The sequence below is a fragment of the Borostomias antarcticus genome (assembly GCF_949987555.1).
Source record: "Borostomias antarcticus genome assembly, chromosome: 20".
In the NCBI taxonomy this organism is placed as follows: Eukaryota; Metazoa; Chordata; class Actinopteri; order Stomiiformes; family Stomiidae; genus Borostomias; species Borostomias antarcticus.
This window is the reverse complement of record NC_140253.1, coordinates 16758067-16775966: the sequence shown is the minus strand read 5'-3', so window position 1 is coordinate 16775966 and position 17900 is coordinate 16758067. Positions and strand designations below refer to the sequence as shown.

Here is a 17900-nt window from a genome sequence, read left to right as displayed (position 1 = left end):
CTAAATCCATTTATATATGAAAAATTTTAAGTCCATCCAATAAACTTTGATTACCGGCATATATTTAGTTCTTTTCATTAATGTAGTAACTATAATTGGCTAATTGAGTGATGGGGTTACAATATCCCACTGGTAGAAGTGCATGATTACAACCTGGCCCTCGGGTAGTGAGGATAAAACATGCGTGTCTCTCTCTATAATCAAAGTTGCCCATGCCTGCTCTAGGTTGTCCTCAGACGGTCCTCCATGCCTGCTCTAGGTTGTCCTCAGACGGTCCTCCATGCCTGCTCTAGGTTGTCCTCAGACGGTCCTCCATGCCTGCTCTAGGTTGTCCTCAGACGGTCCTCCATGCCTGCTCTAGGTTGTCCTCAGACGGTCCTCCATGCCTGCTCTAGGTTGTCCTCAGACGGTCCTCCATGCCTGCTCTAGGTTGTCCTCAGACGGTCCTCCATGCCTGCTCTAGGTTGTCCTCAGACGGTCCTCCATGCCTGCTCTAGGTTGTCCTCAGACGGTCCTCCATGCCTGCTCTAGGTTGTCCTCAGACGGTCCTCCATGCCTGCTCTAGGTTGTCCTCAGACGGTCCTCCATGCCTGCTCTAGGTTGTCCTCAGACGGTCCTCCATGCCTGCTCTAGGTTGTCCTCAGACGGTCCTCCATGCCCCAGAGCGTTCCAATGTGCTCCGTCTAGATCAGAGCGCTTCTTGTCTGACCTGTAGCTTGTCTATGTATTCAAACACAAACTACCTTTGGGAGAGGTGGACAAGTAGACTACTCTAAATAAAGGCCTCATTTTAAGATGAATGAATTCAATGCCTTTAAAGACTTTAAGGATCCAATTTCCAATTTTTACAATTGTTAAGACAGTTTCGGTGCATACAAAAGCATTACACATACATCACATTTCATACCCTAGTTGCCTTACATGTCTTTAACATCATACCTAGAAATTTAATATAGTATTTCTTTTTTCTTTTTTTAATATTTATAGTTTTTATCGTTTTTACAACAAAGACAGCTCGCAAGGTGACAACAAGCTTACAAACAAAGCACACAACGATCAGCGACACAAAACAAGCAACAAACCCACAAAACAACGACAACCACATGCTCACAATACACAATAAGCAACAAACAAAAACAGGACAGCTACATTGCAATGCACAAAGCATAAGACAACAAGAACAGACACCTAACCAACAACAACACAAAAGACAACGACGAAAATAACGACAATCACAATGATCTAGAGGAGGGGGGGGGGGGGCACAGTGCGTACGTTTCCTGATTGCTCTACCTATCCACACAGATCATCAGTCTGGGAATTAGTCCTATTTATAAGAGGTTGGAATGTTCTTGTGTTCTTGTGTGTCTCATGTTCTTGTGAATGTAGGAACAGCCTTAGTGTGTCCCAGAGCTCGCTAGTGTCCTGGTCCATGTCCCTGAGGATGGACGTGGCCTTTTCCATACTTAGAAGATGGAGGAAGTCCTCTAGACACCCGTTTCTAGAGAAACAGCCTGGTTTTCTCACTTTCCAATTCATTAATATCAGCCGTTTGGCTGCGAGGCATGCAAGGGCAATCATTTTTTGATGTTTGACGTTTTGTATGTATTGTTTGACAGACAGACAGACAGACAGACAGACAGACAGACAGACAGACAGACAGACAGACAGACAGACAAGTGAAAGCATTACCTTCCTCCCCCACAGGAATGGCAGAGGTAAAAATGATGATAATTAACACTTTTCTAACTATATGAGCCATTATTACATTATGAGCTGTTATGAGCGGCCCCAGTAAGGCTCATAATGTAATTACATTGGTATTTAGTAATATTACACTATGAGCTCTTATTACATTATGCACAAATCAGTTAGTACGTTATGAGCGCATGGTTTTATTACATTATGAGCTGAGTATTACATTATGAACTTTTGTTAGTTTATAATGTAATAAGTTATTACATTATGAGCAGTTATTACATTATGAGCCTTTAATTACATGATGAGTTGCTACACAATTACAAGGAGCTACAATTGTATTAATAGTAAATGAGATGTGCTGTCATCTCTGCTGTAGAGAATGTGGAACCAGGTTATATTTACTCTGCAGACCTGGGTGTTATTGGTATGGATCTGCATAATGCCTGTGTCATGTTTATATTGTTGACACTGAGGACACTAAACTAACACAACTAACACCAACTAGAGAGACTAGCGTTGCACTAGACTATTTGGTTAGTTTATGTGTATGGCATATTATCATTTGTTTATTGTTGCTGCTGGTATGGTACTGTAGGCCTACGTTGTAGATAGGCGTGGCATAATTGTTTTTCTCCTAGAGTGGCAGAAGTGCACGCGCCCGTCCTGGTCTAGACCCACGTTAGTTTGCCTGCAAGGCGAGGGGTCAGAGAGGCCAGTCCTTCTCTCCTACACACAGTGGCTGAGTACCTGGACTCCCCCTACACCAGGATTCTGTTCACAGACCTCATCTGCTTCTAATACGGTACACACACACACTGCTGAGTCACCTTCATGAACTACAGGTCAACACAACACTGATCTAATGGATTGAAGAATTCCTTCATCACAGGCCTCAGTACGTAGCTGTAATAATTCTAGATGGAGCATCTCCCCATCCTCTTCTGGGTACAGCATCATGGTAACAGAGAGGAGCCGACACTGATCAAGTATGCAGATGACATGACACTGGTGGCCCAGATAAGCAGACATGCCAACTGGTTAGGGGTGAGAAAGAGAGAGGGAGGCCTGAGCAGAGAAAAACACACACCTGCTGGGGGGGATGCAGGGATTTATTTATTATAAGCTACCAAATGATCATTTATTGGATGATTTTTAGAATGACCCTGGTGCTGGTCACAATCTAACAGAATTACAAGAGCAAGATAAAGTTCAAAGTACAAATTTAGTTCTGTGGCTCAGGAGGTAGAGCAGATCATCCAATGACCGTAGGGTTGGCGGTTCAAATCCCGGCTCCTCCTGTCCACATGTCGAAGTGTCCTTGCGCAAGAACCCCAAATTGCTCCCAATGAGCAGGCTAGCATCTTGCAAGGCAGCTACTGCCATTGGTGTGTGGATGTGTGTATGAATGGTTTAATGAGGCCATTGTAAAGTGCTTTGGATATAAAGTGCTATATAAGTGCAGTCAATTTAACAATATTAACCCATTTAATGCAACGTAGGCTACCAAAGATACTGCTCATATTTACAAAGGAAATGAGCAAAAGGGCAGCAGCCCCACCAGTTACACAACTATTTGATGAGCTGAATTAGCTACTAGCATATATCCTACTCCTACCTGACGCAGTGGTAAGAATAAAACAGTTCACATACAGAGACGAGTCACATCTCCAATTGAATCCATTCCGCTTTCATTGCATGAGAACAGCCAAGTCTCTGAAAATCCATAGCAGGTTTTGCTCGTTCCCTCGCTGCGGTTACCTTGCAGTGAGAGAAACACAGCAGACAAACAGCTGAGTGATCACCCAAGAGTGGCAGGAAAAATAAATGTAATTTGAGAGATTAGAAAAGTGGGGGGATAAAGCCTATATTTTGAAATGTGAGGGGGATATGTTCCTGGGCTTTACGACTGCAGGTAGGCTACTTTTGGGGGTTTCAGTTGATCTCCTCTATGGAGGTTTGTGGCTGGCACGCACTTCCACACAGCACTGTGGCAACTTGGCTTTTTCCAAACAGCAGGTCCCAGACTGGGCTTGCGCTGAACTGTTACTAGTGAACTGAGTTTGAACTCAGTTTCGCTTGCTGCTTTTTTAACTGACTGTCAATGCCCGCGCATACAGATCCAAACATACATCCACAGTATCAGATTCTCATGCTCCACTGGCTCAATCCCAATGTTCACACTCACAGACTCACAGATTTATTATCTTTCTATGTAAGTCGCTTCAGGCTCTTGACCCCTTCCCCAAAATCCGATCTGCACGAATCACGTAGGTGACCTAATTTGTATTCAAAACAGCAAAGTTCACCGAAAAGTAACAATTGTGCTTGTCTGGATAAGGAAGGAGCAGTCACTGTCCACATACTCTGAGTATGTCAACACCCTGACCTCCCGGATGGAAGAGAGCTCCTTGGAGCTGAATGTCTGAGACTAAAGAAGTGTTCTGCAGGGGGAGCCTCATACCTGACGCCCCAAATGTTCTTCCTCTAGCCCCGAACCTTTTTAGTCTCCCCAAAAACAAAAACACTAGGGAGAAAACAGACACCAAATACCCTCCTTAACATACACAAATCACCCCCTTCAAATCAAGCAGTAAGATGAAGTTCGAGTCAACACACTCACAACAACAACCCTCCCCCCCCCCCCCCCCACACCCACACACAGTAGCACAGAACGGCATCAGCTCACCATCAAACATCAAACCCATCTGCCCCCACCGTACAAATTGCCACCCCCAGACACCACACCCTCTCAAACTCAGCCACATTGTTATTGATCACAAAATAGGTGTATTCTACCCTAAGAAGCAGAGACCCTCCCCCTAACCACCTGGACTGGGTCCGTGGCCCCGCCCCTCTCACCTTATTCCTCCCTGTAATCCAAATGGACAACTTAGCTCGCCCAAACACGAAATTGAGCAAAACACACTTTGCCCTCCTCCTGCACGTGTACTGTGGGCCCAAAACAAACAGTTCCTTAGAAAACACAAACCCCAACCTCACACATGAGGGCTGTAACAGCACAAACAGAGGAACAAGACGTGCACAAACAGAAAACACATGAACCACCGTCTCCACCTCACCACAGTATGGGCCCCCCTTGTCTTTGGTGCATAGAGGCGAACCCAAATGGGCCCCCTAAATATATGCGGCCCCCCCAAAAACCAAAATGAACAGGTGTCACTGCCTCCAAACTTCAGCCCCTGATGCTTTTCCCTCAACCCCTAATGATTTGGGATCCTAGCAGCGCCCCTGTTTTGTACCTTATCCACATTTGTATTTAATCTTGATTGTGTCTTTGTTCCTTCAATAAAGGACCCACCCACCACCTACAGTCTGTATATGTCTGTATGTAAGCTTTGAGATGATAGTCCCTATTTTGTCAACTCTACTGTATGTACTGTAGTCGAAAGATAATTTCTCAACTTGAATGTTGATGCTCAAAACATCCCTCTTCAAGGACAGAGATGTACAATTACTTAGACATTTAAATCCCATCATTTAACATGTGAATATGCTCAGGGATACAGACCTCAGTTTCTCCAGTTTGCAGTGTGGACTCGCCAGTCCAGCAGAGAGCGGCTTCACTCCTGAATCCTGCAGGTCATTGTTACTCAGGTCTAACTCTCTCAGGTGGGAGGGGTTTGAGCTGAGAGATGAGGCCAGCAGAGAACAGCATGGCTCTGTTAATCTGCATCCACTCAGGCTGAGGAGACAAGGACAAGTATTAGCAAACATTTTCACCAGTAATCAGTGGTTTGAGAAAGCGTGTTTTCATTGGCAAAACACATTTTCAGACTAATAAAGTCCAGAAACGGGTAACTTCACTCTTCACTTCAGCCTTCTGTGATAGTAGCTTTGCTTTCTGTATAATTTAACTGTGACAAAGATTACATTTATTCTACAAACAAACACTGCTACACTAGTGGTGAAAAGGAGGAATGTCAGCTATATTGTCTTCCTCTCTCAGACTGAATTACTGTATAAACAGACCGACTCATTCTGGAGCTAGGAGAGAGAGTGCTGCTGCATCTAATATATTTTAGTCATGAGCAGGTTTTTAATTCCTCTAATGCAGGCATTCCCAAACTGTGAGGCGGGCCTCCCCCAGGGGGCCCCAAAGAAAGTCAGGGGAGGCGCGGAGGGATGGTTAGAAAAAAAAGAAGGAAAAACATGTTATTTATTTTTTAAATGTCTATGGTTTTTATGAATGAAATGTGATTTTAAAGGTCAGAAGATTGAAATAAATAATGGGAGAGATACTATAATATTATACTAAATGTGTGGATAGTGCAGAGAGAGTCTCCCCCCGCAGGCATGAATATATTGTGCGAAAACGTCATAACGTTAACTAGCAGCAGGTGCCACCGAGCTAACTTAGCTGTGTAACGTTATGGGCTAGCTGACACTGCCTTGCAAAATGGACACATTTGGGGGGTTGGGGGGGCGTGGGTGTGTCACTGTTTTCAGAGGGGAGGCCCACATTGATGGAGTTTGGGAACCCATGGTCTAATGAATACTCAGCATCCAATCAGCGTCCTGATTGGCTGGACACTATGGACCTGAGTCAGCTTGGAGGGTGCTAAGGCTCTTTGGACAGGACATGTACATTTACCAACATGCTATAGCCTACTTACTACTTGATACTTCATCATGTACACCTGGGCATGTTTTACACATCTAGGCATGCTAAGGAGTCAACTTTTATACACCTTGTTTATTTGCACTCTTGTGTATTGGGATTTTGTGTATATTTTGTACCCAATTTACATTTGTATTTCATCTTGATTGTGTCTTTGTTCCTTCAATAAAGGACCCACCCACCACCTACAGTCTCTATATGTCTGTATGTAAGCTTTGAGATGATAGTCCCTATTTTGTCAACTCTACTGTATGAACTGTAGTCCAAAGATAATTTCTGAAGTTGAATGTTGATGCTCAAAACATCCCTCTTCAAGGACAGAGATGTACAATTACTTAGACATTTAAATCCCATAATTTAACATGTGAATATGCTCAGGGATACAGACCTCAGTTTCTCCAGTTTGCAGTGTGGACTCCCCAGTCCAGCAGAGAGCAGCTTCACTCCTGAATCCTGCAGGTCATTGTTACTCAGGTCTTACTCTCTCAGGTGGGAGGGGTTTGAGCTGAGAGATGAGGCCAGCAGAGAACAGCATGTCCCTGTTAATCTGCATCCTCTCAGGCTGAGGAGACAAGGACAAGTATTAGCAAACATTTTCACCAGTAATCAGTGTATTGACAAAGCGTGTTTTCATTGGCAGGCAAAACATTTTTTCTGACTAAAGGCGTAACTTCACTCTTCACTTCAGCCTTCTGACAAACACTGCTACACTAGTGGTGAAAAGGAGGAATGACAGCTATATTGTCTTGCTCTCTCAGACTGAATTATAAACAGACTGACTCATTCTGGAGCTAGGAGAGAGAGTGCTGCTGCATCTAATATGTTTTAGTCATGAGCAGGTTTTTAATTCCTCTAAAGCAGGCATTCCCAAACTGTGAGGCGGGCCTCCCCCAGGGGGCCCCAAAGAAAGTCAGGGGAGGCGCGGAGGGATGGTTAGAAAAAAAAGAAGGAAAAACATGTTATTTATTTTTTAAATGTCTATGGTTTTTATGAATGAAACGTGATTTTAAAGGTCAGAAGATTGAAATAAATAATGGGAGGGATACTATAATATTATACTAAATGTGTGGATAGTGCAGAGAGAGTCTCCCCCCGCAGGCATGAATATATTGTGCGAAAACGTCATAACGTTAACTAGCAGCAGGTGCCACCGAGCTAACTTAGCTGTGTAACGTTATGGGCTAGCTGACACTGCCTTGCAAAATGGACACATTTGGGGGGTTGGGGGGGCGTGGGTGTGTCACTGTTTCCAGAGGGGAGGCCCACATTGATGGAGTTTGGGAACCCATGGTCTAATGAATACTCAGCATCCAATCAGCGTCCTGATTGGCTGGACACTATGGACCTGAGTCAGCTTGGAGGGTGCTAAGGCTCTTTGGACAGGACATGTACATTTACCAACATGCTATAGCCTACTTACTACTTGATACTTCATCATGTACACCTGGGCATGTTTTACACATCTAGGCATGCTAAGGAGTCAACTTTTAAACACTTTGTTTATTTGCACTCTTGTGTATTGGGATTTTGTGTATATTTTGTACCCAATTTACATTTGTATTTAATCTTGATTGTGTCTTTGTTCCTTCAATAAAGGACCCACCCACCACCTACAGTCTCTATATGTCTGTATGTAAGCTTTGAGATGATAGTCCCTATTTTGTCAACTACTGTATGCACTGTAGTCCAAAGATAATTTCTCAACTTGAATGTTGATGCTCAAAACATCCCTCTTCAAGGACAGAGATGTACAATTACGTAGACATTTAAATCCCATCATTTAACATTTGAATATGCTCAGGGATACAGACCTCAGTTTCTCCAGTTTGCAGTGTGGACTCCCCAGTCCAGCAGAGAGCAGCTTCACTCCTGAATCCTGCAGGTCATTGTTACTCAGGTCTAACTCTCTCAGGTGGGAGGAGTTTGAGCTGAGCGATGAGGCCAGCAGAGAACAGCATGTCTCTGTTAATCTGCATCCATTCAGGCTGAGGAGACAAGGACAAGTATTAGCAAACATTTTCACCAGTAATCAGTGCTTTGAGAAAGCGTGTTTTCATTGGCAAAACACATTTTCAGACTAATAAAGTACAGAAACGGGTAACTTCACTCTTCACTTCAGTCTTCTGTGATAGTAGCTTTGCTTTCTGTATAATTTAACTGTGACAAAGATGACATTTATTCTACAAACAAACACTGCTACACTAGTGGTGAAAAGGAGGAATGTCAGCTATATTGTCTTCCTCTCTCAGACTGAATTATAAACAGACTGACTCATTCTGGAGCTAGGAGAGAGAGTGCTGCTGCATCTAATATGTTTTAGTCATGAGCAGGTTTTTAATTCCTCTAATGAATACTCAGCATCCATAGAAATGTATGTAAGGCCTTTCCTGATTGGCTGGACACTATGGACCTGAGTCAGCTTGGAGGGTGCTAAGGCTCTTTGGACAGGACATGGACAGTGCCTGAGCCTCTGATGTTGGAACTCACAAAACGCGGCGGCACCGTGGTGTCAGCACAGTGGCGGGATCCACCAACGAGTTTTCATGCAGTGTTGCACACTAACCACCAGGAGGCATCGTTGATCAAGAAGCAACTAGTGGCAGCAGAGCGTGTGACAATACTGTTGAGAGACTGGTAACTTTAGCTGGAATGTAGCCTATTCTGCGAAACTATAACTAGCCTATATATAAACTATAATTACATAACATTTGAGCTGCACAATGTATGTACATGTATAACAATTGAGAAAGCATCCTATGGTGATGTGAACTTGTGATTCTATTGTGGAATGCAGAAGAGAGACTGATTGGTTGAATGATGAATTGAATGAATGAGCTGAGGGAGGCCTAGTGTGTCCATAGGAAAGAGACTCTACAAGCGACCATGCTGATGTGAGATACTGGATTTTGACACAAATGTGAATTTATCTGTTTACCGAAAGATGAGCGATGTCAAGTGGGGAGCAAAAAAAGAGCGAGCAACAGATTCACTAGGCCAGTGGTTATTGGAACAAACCTTTTTTTTTAATGGGGTTATTCTATAGGCTATTCATTCTACATTAATCTCATAGCAGTAAGCACTGACATGACTGTTTAAATCAACAGCCTAACACTTCTATTAGCCCATCATTGTTGTCAATAGCGTAGCCTAATGGTCCTGTTCCCGTCTCCATGCCCCCACGCTAGTTTGGACCCACTATTCAAATCTCCCTCAAAACCTGTTAAAACAACCAGATGATAGAACAAACAGTACTGTTGATGGGGCCTTATCAACTCCAATGGGCAGTCTGCATTTGAATTGAGTTTATCCCCCAAACAGGGAGGAAGGAATCACCTTTATATATATAAACCGTAATTCATCAAGAAAGTATCAACAAATAACATATAACCACACACTGAGATTTCACTCCTAGTTTACAATGAATGATGAAGTGAATGAGCTGAGGTAAGCCTGTATGCTAAAAGAAAGAGACTCTACAAGCCACCATGCTGATGTGGGATACTGTATTTTGACACAAATGAGCTAGTGTGAATGTATCTGTTAATCAATAGGCTAGGCCTAAAAGACAACCGCCGAGCACTTAAATGTGAATTTGACTGGACTCAATCGCTATTAGCCTATATAACGAGTATACTCACTATCATTGTGATTATGAACACTTGGATTAACAATGGCCTATTATCATCGGGGGACCTCATTTCAATGTTGGCAAGCATACAAAGACATTAAATATACAATGAATAAATACTGTAGCACTATAATGCGGTAGTCTATGCTATGAATTTGATCAGAGCTGCTCTTAGCGGGACTGGCTCAGAAGAAATGCATTTAGCCTACAGCTTGACCAACATTTACTGGATGGCTGACCATAGTAGACAGTCAAATAACGTATTAAACAAGCTTCGACTAACGTTTAAAGAAGTAGGCTACCCTACTTCCAAAAGAAGGTATTTCAGTATGTTATTTTATTGCCATGCAGGCATGGGTTCTATAACAATTCAACTAAATGTAGGCTACTTTGTTCCTATAGGAACGGGAAATCAGCAATACTTGAAAATGGAATACAAATGCACCTGTTTAAATTAATTCCAATATACTATATTCATGGTTTACAACCATTCGTCTCTTACCTGTACCTAGATAAATAAATAATAAGGTGAACAGTAGCCTAGTAATAATAGGCTATAATATAGTTATCCCAGCAGCGCAGATAGAGATTACAATTAGAACTTGGATGCAATATTACTTTAAAAGCAGAGAATGCGCACCAGACATGGAAGACAAACAGGGATGGGAATGTATTTGTTGATGACTGTTGGCGTTGGTTGAATCCTCCCCTCCCCCCAGCTCATCAAGTGTATTTGAATATAAACAGCATTGGGAAGGGGGAAGGGCAGTCCAGTTCCTCCTGTGGCTGTCTAGCTCGCGAGCTACGGTCAAGCTGTAGGATAAATGCATTTCTTCTGAGCCAGTCCAGCTAAGCTCTGAGCAACTCTGACATGATCAAATTCATCACATTCCTGGATTAAACAGCTCCAGTAGAGATATTCTACTATAACCAGAGGGCATTACAATATCAAAACGAGATCTATTGACTGCATGACCTGTTAGTCTCTGGCTACCCCTCGTCCGCTGTGCGCTCACAGAGTCTTGGTGCACGACCCTCTCTCTCTCCAAACTCATTGATTATGTTGAGTCGCTGCGCTCCCCATGCAGTCTGCCACATAATTAGGGGTAGGATCAGTAGGCTACATGTAGGCTACATCCTCTCCCCCTTTCTGTAAAGCATATTGTGTTGTCTTTGTATATGAAATGAGCTATAACGATTTAATTGATCTGACTAATAATCAGTTATTGCAGTGGTATTGAAGAAGCAGAAACTTCACCTTTGTGTTGTTTTCCATATACTCAGTTTAGGCCACAGTGAACTCTGATAACCTTTTGCCTAGGCCATACACAGTCTGAGGGCAGAGAAGGTGAAGGAAGGTCCTCTGCTGACCAGTTCTTCTGTAAGAGTAAACAGCAGCTGCTAGAATTGGGTAATCAGACATCGGAGACATCTAGAATGTCCGGTCCCCTAGCAACGGGCTAATCTTGACCTGGCTGATCGACAAATGACTAGATCACTGTACCATTGCAGCCTATCACCATAATCTGTGATGTCACATGACGCCCCCCCTGGTAGAGTGTATTTAAGAACCACCGGGCTGCTTAGCCGAGGGCAGCTTAGCTTCTTAGCCTCCTAGCCTTGTAACCTGTTAACATGCTAGCTTGCTAGCCCCTTAAGCCGCTCAACAGCTGTACCATAATACTGCATTCTTCATGCTACATTCTTCTCTAATTTCCTGGCTTCTACTTCCACTTCTCCTTCGACAACAACTCGATATTGTAACAATTGGCATAACAATGTAATAATTGTACTCAGCCTAGTTATTGTATCTGGGCTATTGTTTTGTAACACTATATGCTTATTGATTAATAAACCCACGTGATTCATGGCTTCAGGTAATCCAACTGTCTCTTAAGATCTGTATACATAGGATATACATCAGTATTCTGCTCGATTCCTTTATATGACCACAACGGACAGATGTTGAACCCAGAACAGTAACGTTATTAGCAAACATGTTACGGCTCGCATGCCCTCGCCTCCACAACCGCCTCCCTCTCTCCCCTCTGGGCCCGCTGCGCGCTCGGGGCGTCCTACGCGCTCTACCGCACGTCGCATCGGCCCGGGCATACAACGCTCTGACTCTCCGGAGTTTACCCCCACTGCCGGGCGTTACCCGTCTCCGGCCAGCTCCGCGGACTCGGCAGTCTCCTCCCTCTCCGGTGACGAAGAGTCGGATCCCGACATGCCCAGCACATCGGCCCGTGCGCAAAGACAAGAACAGCGCGCTCGTCTCCGACGATGACGCGGGCGCGGCTCTACTCACCGGTTTCCAATTATCATCACCACACCTGTCCCTCGTTCTGCAATCACCTTCAACCTCTACAAGAACCTGGTCTACACTCCACTCATCGCCAGATCTTACCATAAACTCATGTGGTAAAGTATAGCCTAGCCTACAATCTCCTTACCCGTATTTTGTAGTGTTTTTTCCCGTTCCCCGTTTGTGATTACTCTCACTCACCCTGCCTCCCCTCCTCATCTCTCCAGTTCCTGCCTGACCCACGCCTGTACGATTACCCCGCTCCTGCCTGACCATCGCCTGTACGACAACCCCGCTCCTGCCTGACCATCGCCTGTACGACAACCCCGCTCCTGCCTGACCATCGCCTGTACGACAACCCCGCTCCTGCCTGACCATCGCCTGTACGACAACCCCGCTCCTGCCTGACCATCGCCTGTACGACTACCACGCTCCTGCCTGACCATCGGCTGTACGACTACCACATCCCCCTTTGTGATCTTATTAAATCGCCCCTCCGGGCTTTACCGTTCCTTGCCTCCTCCTTTCCTGTTGCGCCTGGGTCCCAAACCGAACCCTAACAGTAAGATCTGGCCAGTTTTGACCCAGCCAACATGGAGGAGAGACCTGCACCTCCCGGACCACTCCAAGCCCTCCAACAGACCCAAGCTGAGCAACTGCCGCAGGTATCCGGCCAACAGCAAGCCCAGGACGTGCGACTGAGGGGCCTCGCTACTCTGGTCAGCACCCTGTCCGACCAGGTCACCACGCTCGGTGCCCGCCTGGCTCCGTTCCTGAACCCCACCGCTCCACCAAACCGGGAGCCCCATCTCGCCTCCCCGGCCCCCTACGACGGGACATTCACCCTCTGCCGGGAGTTCCTCATGCAGTGTGAGTACGTGTTTGATCTCCAGCCAAGCATGTACTCCACTGCGTCAGCTCGCATAGCCTACATCGCTAACCTAACCACGGGACGGGCTCGCCGCTGGGTCATGGCGGGTCGCGAAGGCGCAGCTGCCTACATGCAGGACTACACAGCCTTCGTGGCAGAATTCAGGACTGTGTTCGACCATGACGTCCACGGACAGGACGCGGACGCTGCTCTCTCCGCCCTCACCCAGGGTTCCAGCTCAGTAGCGGACTACGCCACGGAGTTCCGCATCCTCGCTGCCCGTTGCTCCTGGAACGAGTCTGCCCTGTACAGCGCCTTCCGACGGGGCCTGGGGGACGCCATGAAGGACAGCCTGACTGGAGGAGACAGACCAGCGACCCTGAACCAACTCGTCTCCCTCTCCATAGCGATAGACGAGCGCCACCGGGAACGCAGGCGCGAGCGGGCGCACCAACACCACAGCGCACCCAGACCGTCTCCGCCTCCCTCTGCCGGTCTCTCTCGGCCTGTCCCGGCCTCCCTCGCCCCCCCAAACACCGCTGGAGAGGAACCCATGCAACTGGGTTGGACCCGACTGACCCCTGCAGAGCGTGAGCACCGGGAACAGAACGGACTGTGCATATACTGCGCTAGCCCAGCGCACGCCGTCGACTCCTGTTCCTCTGCACCTCCCAGGGCGGCAAAAAGAGTAGGCTCACTCGCCAGGGGGTACCGGGTAAGCCGGCTCATCCATCCCCAATCCCGGACCCGTGCCGCCAGGTTCACTGTCACCCTCGCCTGGCAGGGGCACACGCTCTCCGTCCCTGCTCTCATCGACTCCGGTGCTGACGAGAGCTTCGTGGACGTCCAGTTCGCCCACAAAGCGGCGCTCCCTATCTCCCCTCTGGAGAGGCCCCTCTCGGCCTTCGCTCTGGATGGCCATCCCATGGGTCCCATTACTCACCGGACCCTGCCCCTCACCCTCACAGCCTCGGGAAACCACGTGGAGAACATCCGCCCCTTCGTCATCCACTCTCCCGACGCTCCGTTCATCCTAGGAAGGCCCTGGCTGGAACTCCACACCCCTCATGTCTGCTGGAGCTCGGGGCACATCCTCAGCTGAAGCACCGCCTGCCACGCCCGCTGCCTCCGAGCTGCTCAGACCTCCACTCGGGTTGACCGACCCCGTCCCGCTCCTCCGGACTTCTCCACGGTCCCTTCGATGTACCACGACCTTGGGGAGGCCTTCAGTAAGGAGCGCGCCCGCACACTCCCCCCTCATCGACCCTACGACTGCGCCATCGAGCTCCACCCTGGCGTCCCTCTTCCAGCCAGTCGTCTCTACAACCTCTCCCTCCCGGAGAAAGCAGCCATGGACACCTACATCTCCGAGTGCTTGGCCGAGGGTCTCATCCGACCATCTCGATCCCAGGTGGCAGCGGGGTTCTTCTTCGTTAAGAAGAAGGGAGGAGATCTGAGGCCGTGCATCGACTACAGGCTGCTCAATAACATCACGGTCAAGAATAAGTATCCACTCCCCCTCATGAGCTCCAACTTCGAACCCCTCATCGGTGCCACCATCTTCACCAAGTTGGATCTCAGGAACGCTTATCACCTGGTGCGTATCCGTGAGGGGGACGAATGGAAGACCGCCTTCAAGACCTCCCGTGGCCACTACGAGTACCTCGTCATGCCCTTCGGCCTCACCAACGCCCCCGCCGTCTTCCAGGCGCTGATGAACGACGTGCTCAGGGACATGCTGGACGTCTTTGTGGTCCTTTACCTGGACGACATCCTGGTATTCTCCAGGAGCGCTGAGGAGCACGTCCAGCATGTCCGCATGGTCATCCAGCGTCTCCGGGAGAACCGCCTGTATATCAAGGCGGAGAAGTGCACTTTTCACTCCTCGTCAGTGGAGTTCCTGGGGCTCATTGTGGAGGGAGGCCTGACGCGACCCGACCCCCGCAAGATCAAGACCGTGGTCGAATGGCCTCAACCCACGACCCGGAGGCAACTTCAGAGCTTCCTTGGCTTTGCTAACTTTTACCGCCGTTTCATACGGGACTACAGCCGGGTAGCAGCTCCCCTCACCCACCTCACCTCATCCCTGCGTCCATTCGTCTGGACACCGGCTGCCAGCGCTGCCTTCTCCGCGCTCAAGGAGTGCTTCACCACCGCCCCGGTCCTTCTCCATCCTGACCCCTCCAGGCAGTTCGTGGTCGAGGTGGACGCATCAGACACAGGCATCGGTGCTGTTCTGTCCCAGCGGTCAGTGGAGGACCAGAAGTTGCACCCCTGTGCCTTCCTCTCCCGCCGGTTCACCCCAGCTGAGGTGAATTACGACATCGGGAACAGGGAGTTGTTGGCGGTGGTGGGGGCCTTGGAGGAGTGGCGCCACTGGCTTGAGGGCGCCGAACACACCACCCTCGTCTGGTCAGACCATAAGAACCTGTCCTTCATCCGGGCGGCCAAGCGCCTCAACTCCCGCCAGGCGCGGTGGTCCCAGTTCCTCGGGAGGTTTGATTTTACCCTCACCTTCCGGCCCGGCTCCCGCAACGCCAAGGCCGACGCGCTGTCCCGCCTCCACGCGCCCGAGGCGCCCCCCGCGGAGCCTGAGTCCATCCTGCCGGTCTCGCGTGTCATAGGGGTGGTCACCATGAACATCGAGGCAGTGGTGAGGCAGGCCCAACGCGCCCAACCCAGTCCGGCCAACGTTCCTCCTCGCCGGCTCTTCGTGCCTGACTCGGTCCGGTCCCGGGTGCTCCAGTGGGGCCATGCCAGCCGGTTTGCGTGCCATCCCGGGGTTCACCGCACCCTCTCCTTCCTGAGCCGACGGTTCTGGTGGCCCTCCATGAGGTCCGACGTCCGGGAGTTTGTGGTCGCCTGTCCCGTCTGCTCCCGCAGCAAGGCGTCCCACCAGCCCCCGGCTGGCCTCCTGCGTCCTCTCCCGGTCCCCAGCCGTCCCTGGTCTCACATCGCCCTGGACTTCATCACCGGTCTTCCCCCCTCCAGGGGCAACACGGTCATCCTCACCGTGGTGGACCGGTTCTCCAAGGCGGTTCATCTGGTGGCGCTCCCCAAGCTCCCGTCCTCTGCGGAGACCGCTGAGCTCCTCGTCCAGCATGTCTACCGGCTCCACGGTCTCCCCGGAGACATTGTCTCGGACCGTGGGCCTCAATTCACCTCCCAGGTCTGGAGGGCCTTCTGCAAGGAGATCGGCGCCACCATCAGCCTCTCCTCTGGCTACCACCCGCAGACCAACGGCCAGGCCGAACGGGCCAACCAGAGCCTGGAGTCCGCTCTCCGCTGTGTGTCGGCTCTCCACCCCACCTCCTGGAGCAAGGACCTACCCTGGGTCGAATACTCCCTCAATGCCCTGACCAGCGCTGCCACTGGCAGGTCTCCGTTCGAGTCATCCCTCGGGTACCAGCCCCCGCTGTTCTCTCTCCAGGAGTCGGAGGCCTCCGTCCCCTCCGTCCAGGCCCACCTCAGCCGCTGTCGCCGTGTCTGGAGGGAGGTCCGCAGGTCCCTGCTCCGCTCCAACGAGCGCTCCTGCCGCGGGGCCAACCGCCGCCGCACTCCTGCTCCGGCGTATCGGCCCGGTCAACGGGTCTACCTCTCCACCGCTGATCTTCCGCTCCAGGTCCCCTCCAGGAAGCTGGCTCCGCGCTTCGTTGGGCCCTTCGAGATCGACCGTGTCCTGAACCCAGCTGCGGTACGCCTTAAGCTCCCTGCTTCCATGCGGGTACACCCTGTGTTCCACGTGTCCAAGGTCAAGCCTGTCTCCTCGAGTCCCCTCATGCCTTCTGCCCCGGCTCCTCCGCCTCCCCAGATGGTCGACGGGCATCCCCAGTGGACGGTTCGGCGGCTGCTGAAGGTGCGCCGCCGGGGTCGGGGTTTCCAATACCTGGCGGATTGGGAGGGGTACGGCCCCGAGGAGTGCAGCTGGATCTCCAGGCAGCTCATTATGGACCCGTCTCTCCTCCGGGACTTCTACCGGGCCCATCCTGACGCCCCCGGTCGGTCGCCAGGTGGCTCCCCTCGGGGGGGGGGTCCTGTTACGGCTCGCATGCCCTCGCCTCCACAACCGCCTCCCTCTCTCCCCTCTGGGCCCGCTGCGCGCTCGGGGCGTCCTACGCGCTCTACCGCACGTCGCATCGGCCCGGGCATACAACGCTCTGACTCTCCGGAGTTTCCCCCCACTGCCGGGCGTTACCCGTCTCCGGCCAGCTCCGCGGACTCGGCAGTCTCCTCCCTCTCCGGTGACGAAGAGTCGGATCCCGACATGCCCAGCACATCGGCCCGTGCGCAAAGACAAGAACGGCGCGCTCGTCTCCGACGATGACGCGGGCGCGGCTCTACTCACCGGTTTCCAATTATCATCACCACACCTGTCCCTCGTTCTGCAATCACCTTCAACCTCTACAAGAACCTGGTCTACACTCCACTCATCGCCAGATCTTACCATAAACTCATGTGGTAAAGTATAGCCTAGCCTACAATCTCCTTACCCGTATTTTGTAGTGTTTTTTCCCGTTCCCCGTTTGTGATTACTCTCACTCACCCTGCCTCCCCTCCTCATCTCTCCAGTTCCTGCCTGACCCACGCCTGTACGATTACCCCGCTCCTGCCTGACCATCGCCTGTACGACAACCCCGCTCCTGCCTGACCATCGCCTGTACGACAACCCCGCTCCTGCCTGACCATCGCCTGTACGACAACCCCGCTCCTGCCTGACCATCGCCTGTACGACAACCCCGCTCCTGCCTGACCATCG

The 17900-nt window shown here is 49.8% G+C and overlaps 1 protein-coding gene across 1 annotated transcript in view; it reads right to left on the bottom strand.

Annotated features, from left to right (window-relative positions):
* Window positions 1–17900, bottom strand: part of LOC311322614 (uncharacterized protein) — a 93109-nt gene that overhangs the window by 28852 nt on the left and 46357 nt on the right. The window contains 4 exon segments of the mRNA XM_084454698.1: window positions 5231–5404; window positions 6729–6817; window positions 6821–6902; window positions 8152–8325. Of these exon segments, the coding sequence (XP_084310824.1) occupies window positions 5231–5404; window positions 6729–6817; window positions 6821–6902; window positions 8152–8325 (519 nt within the window).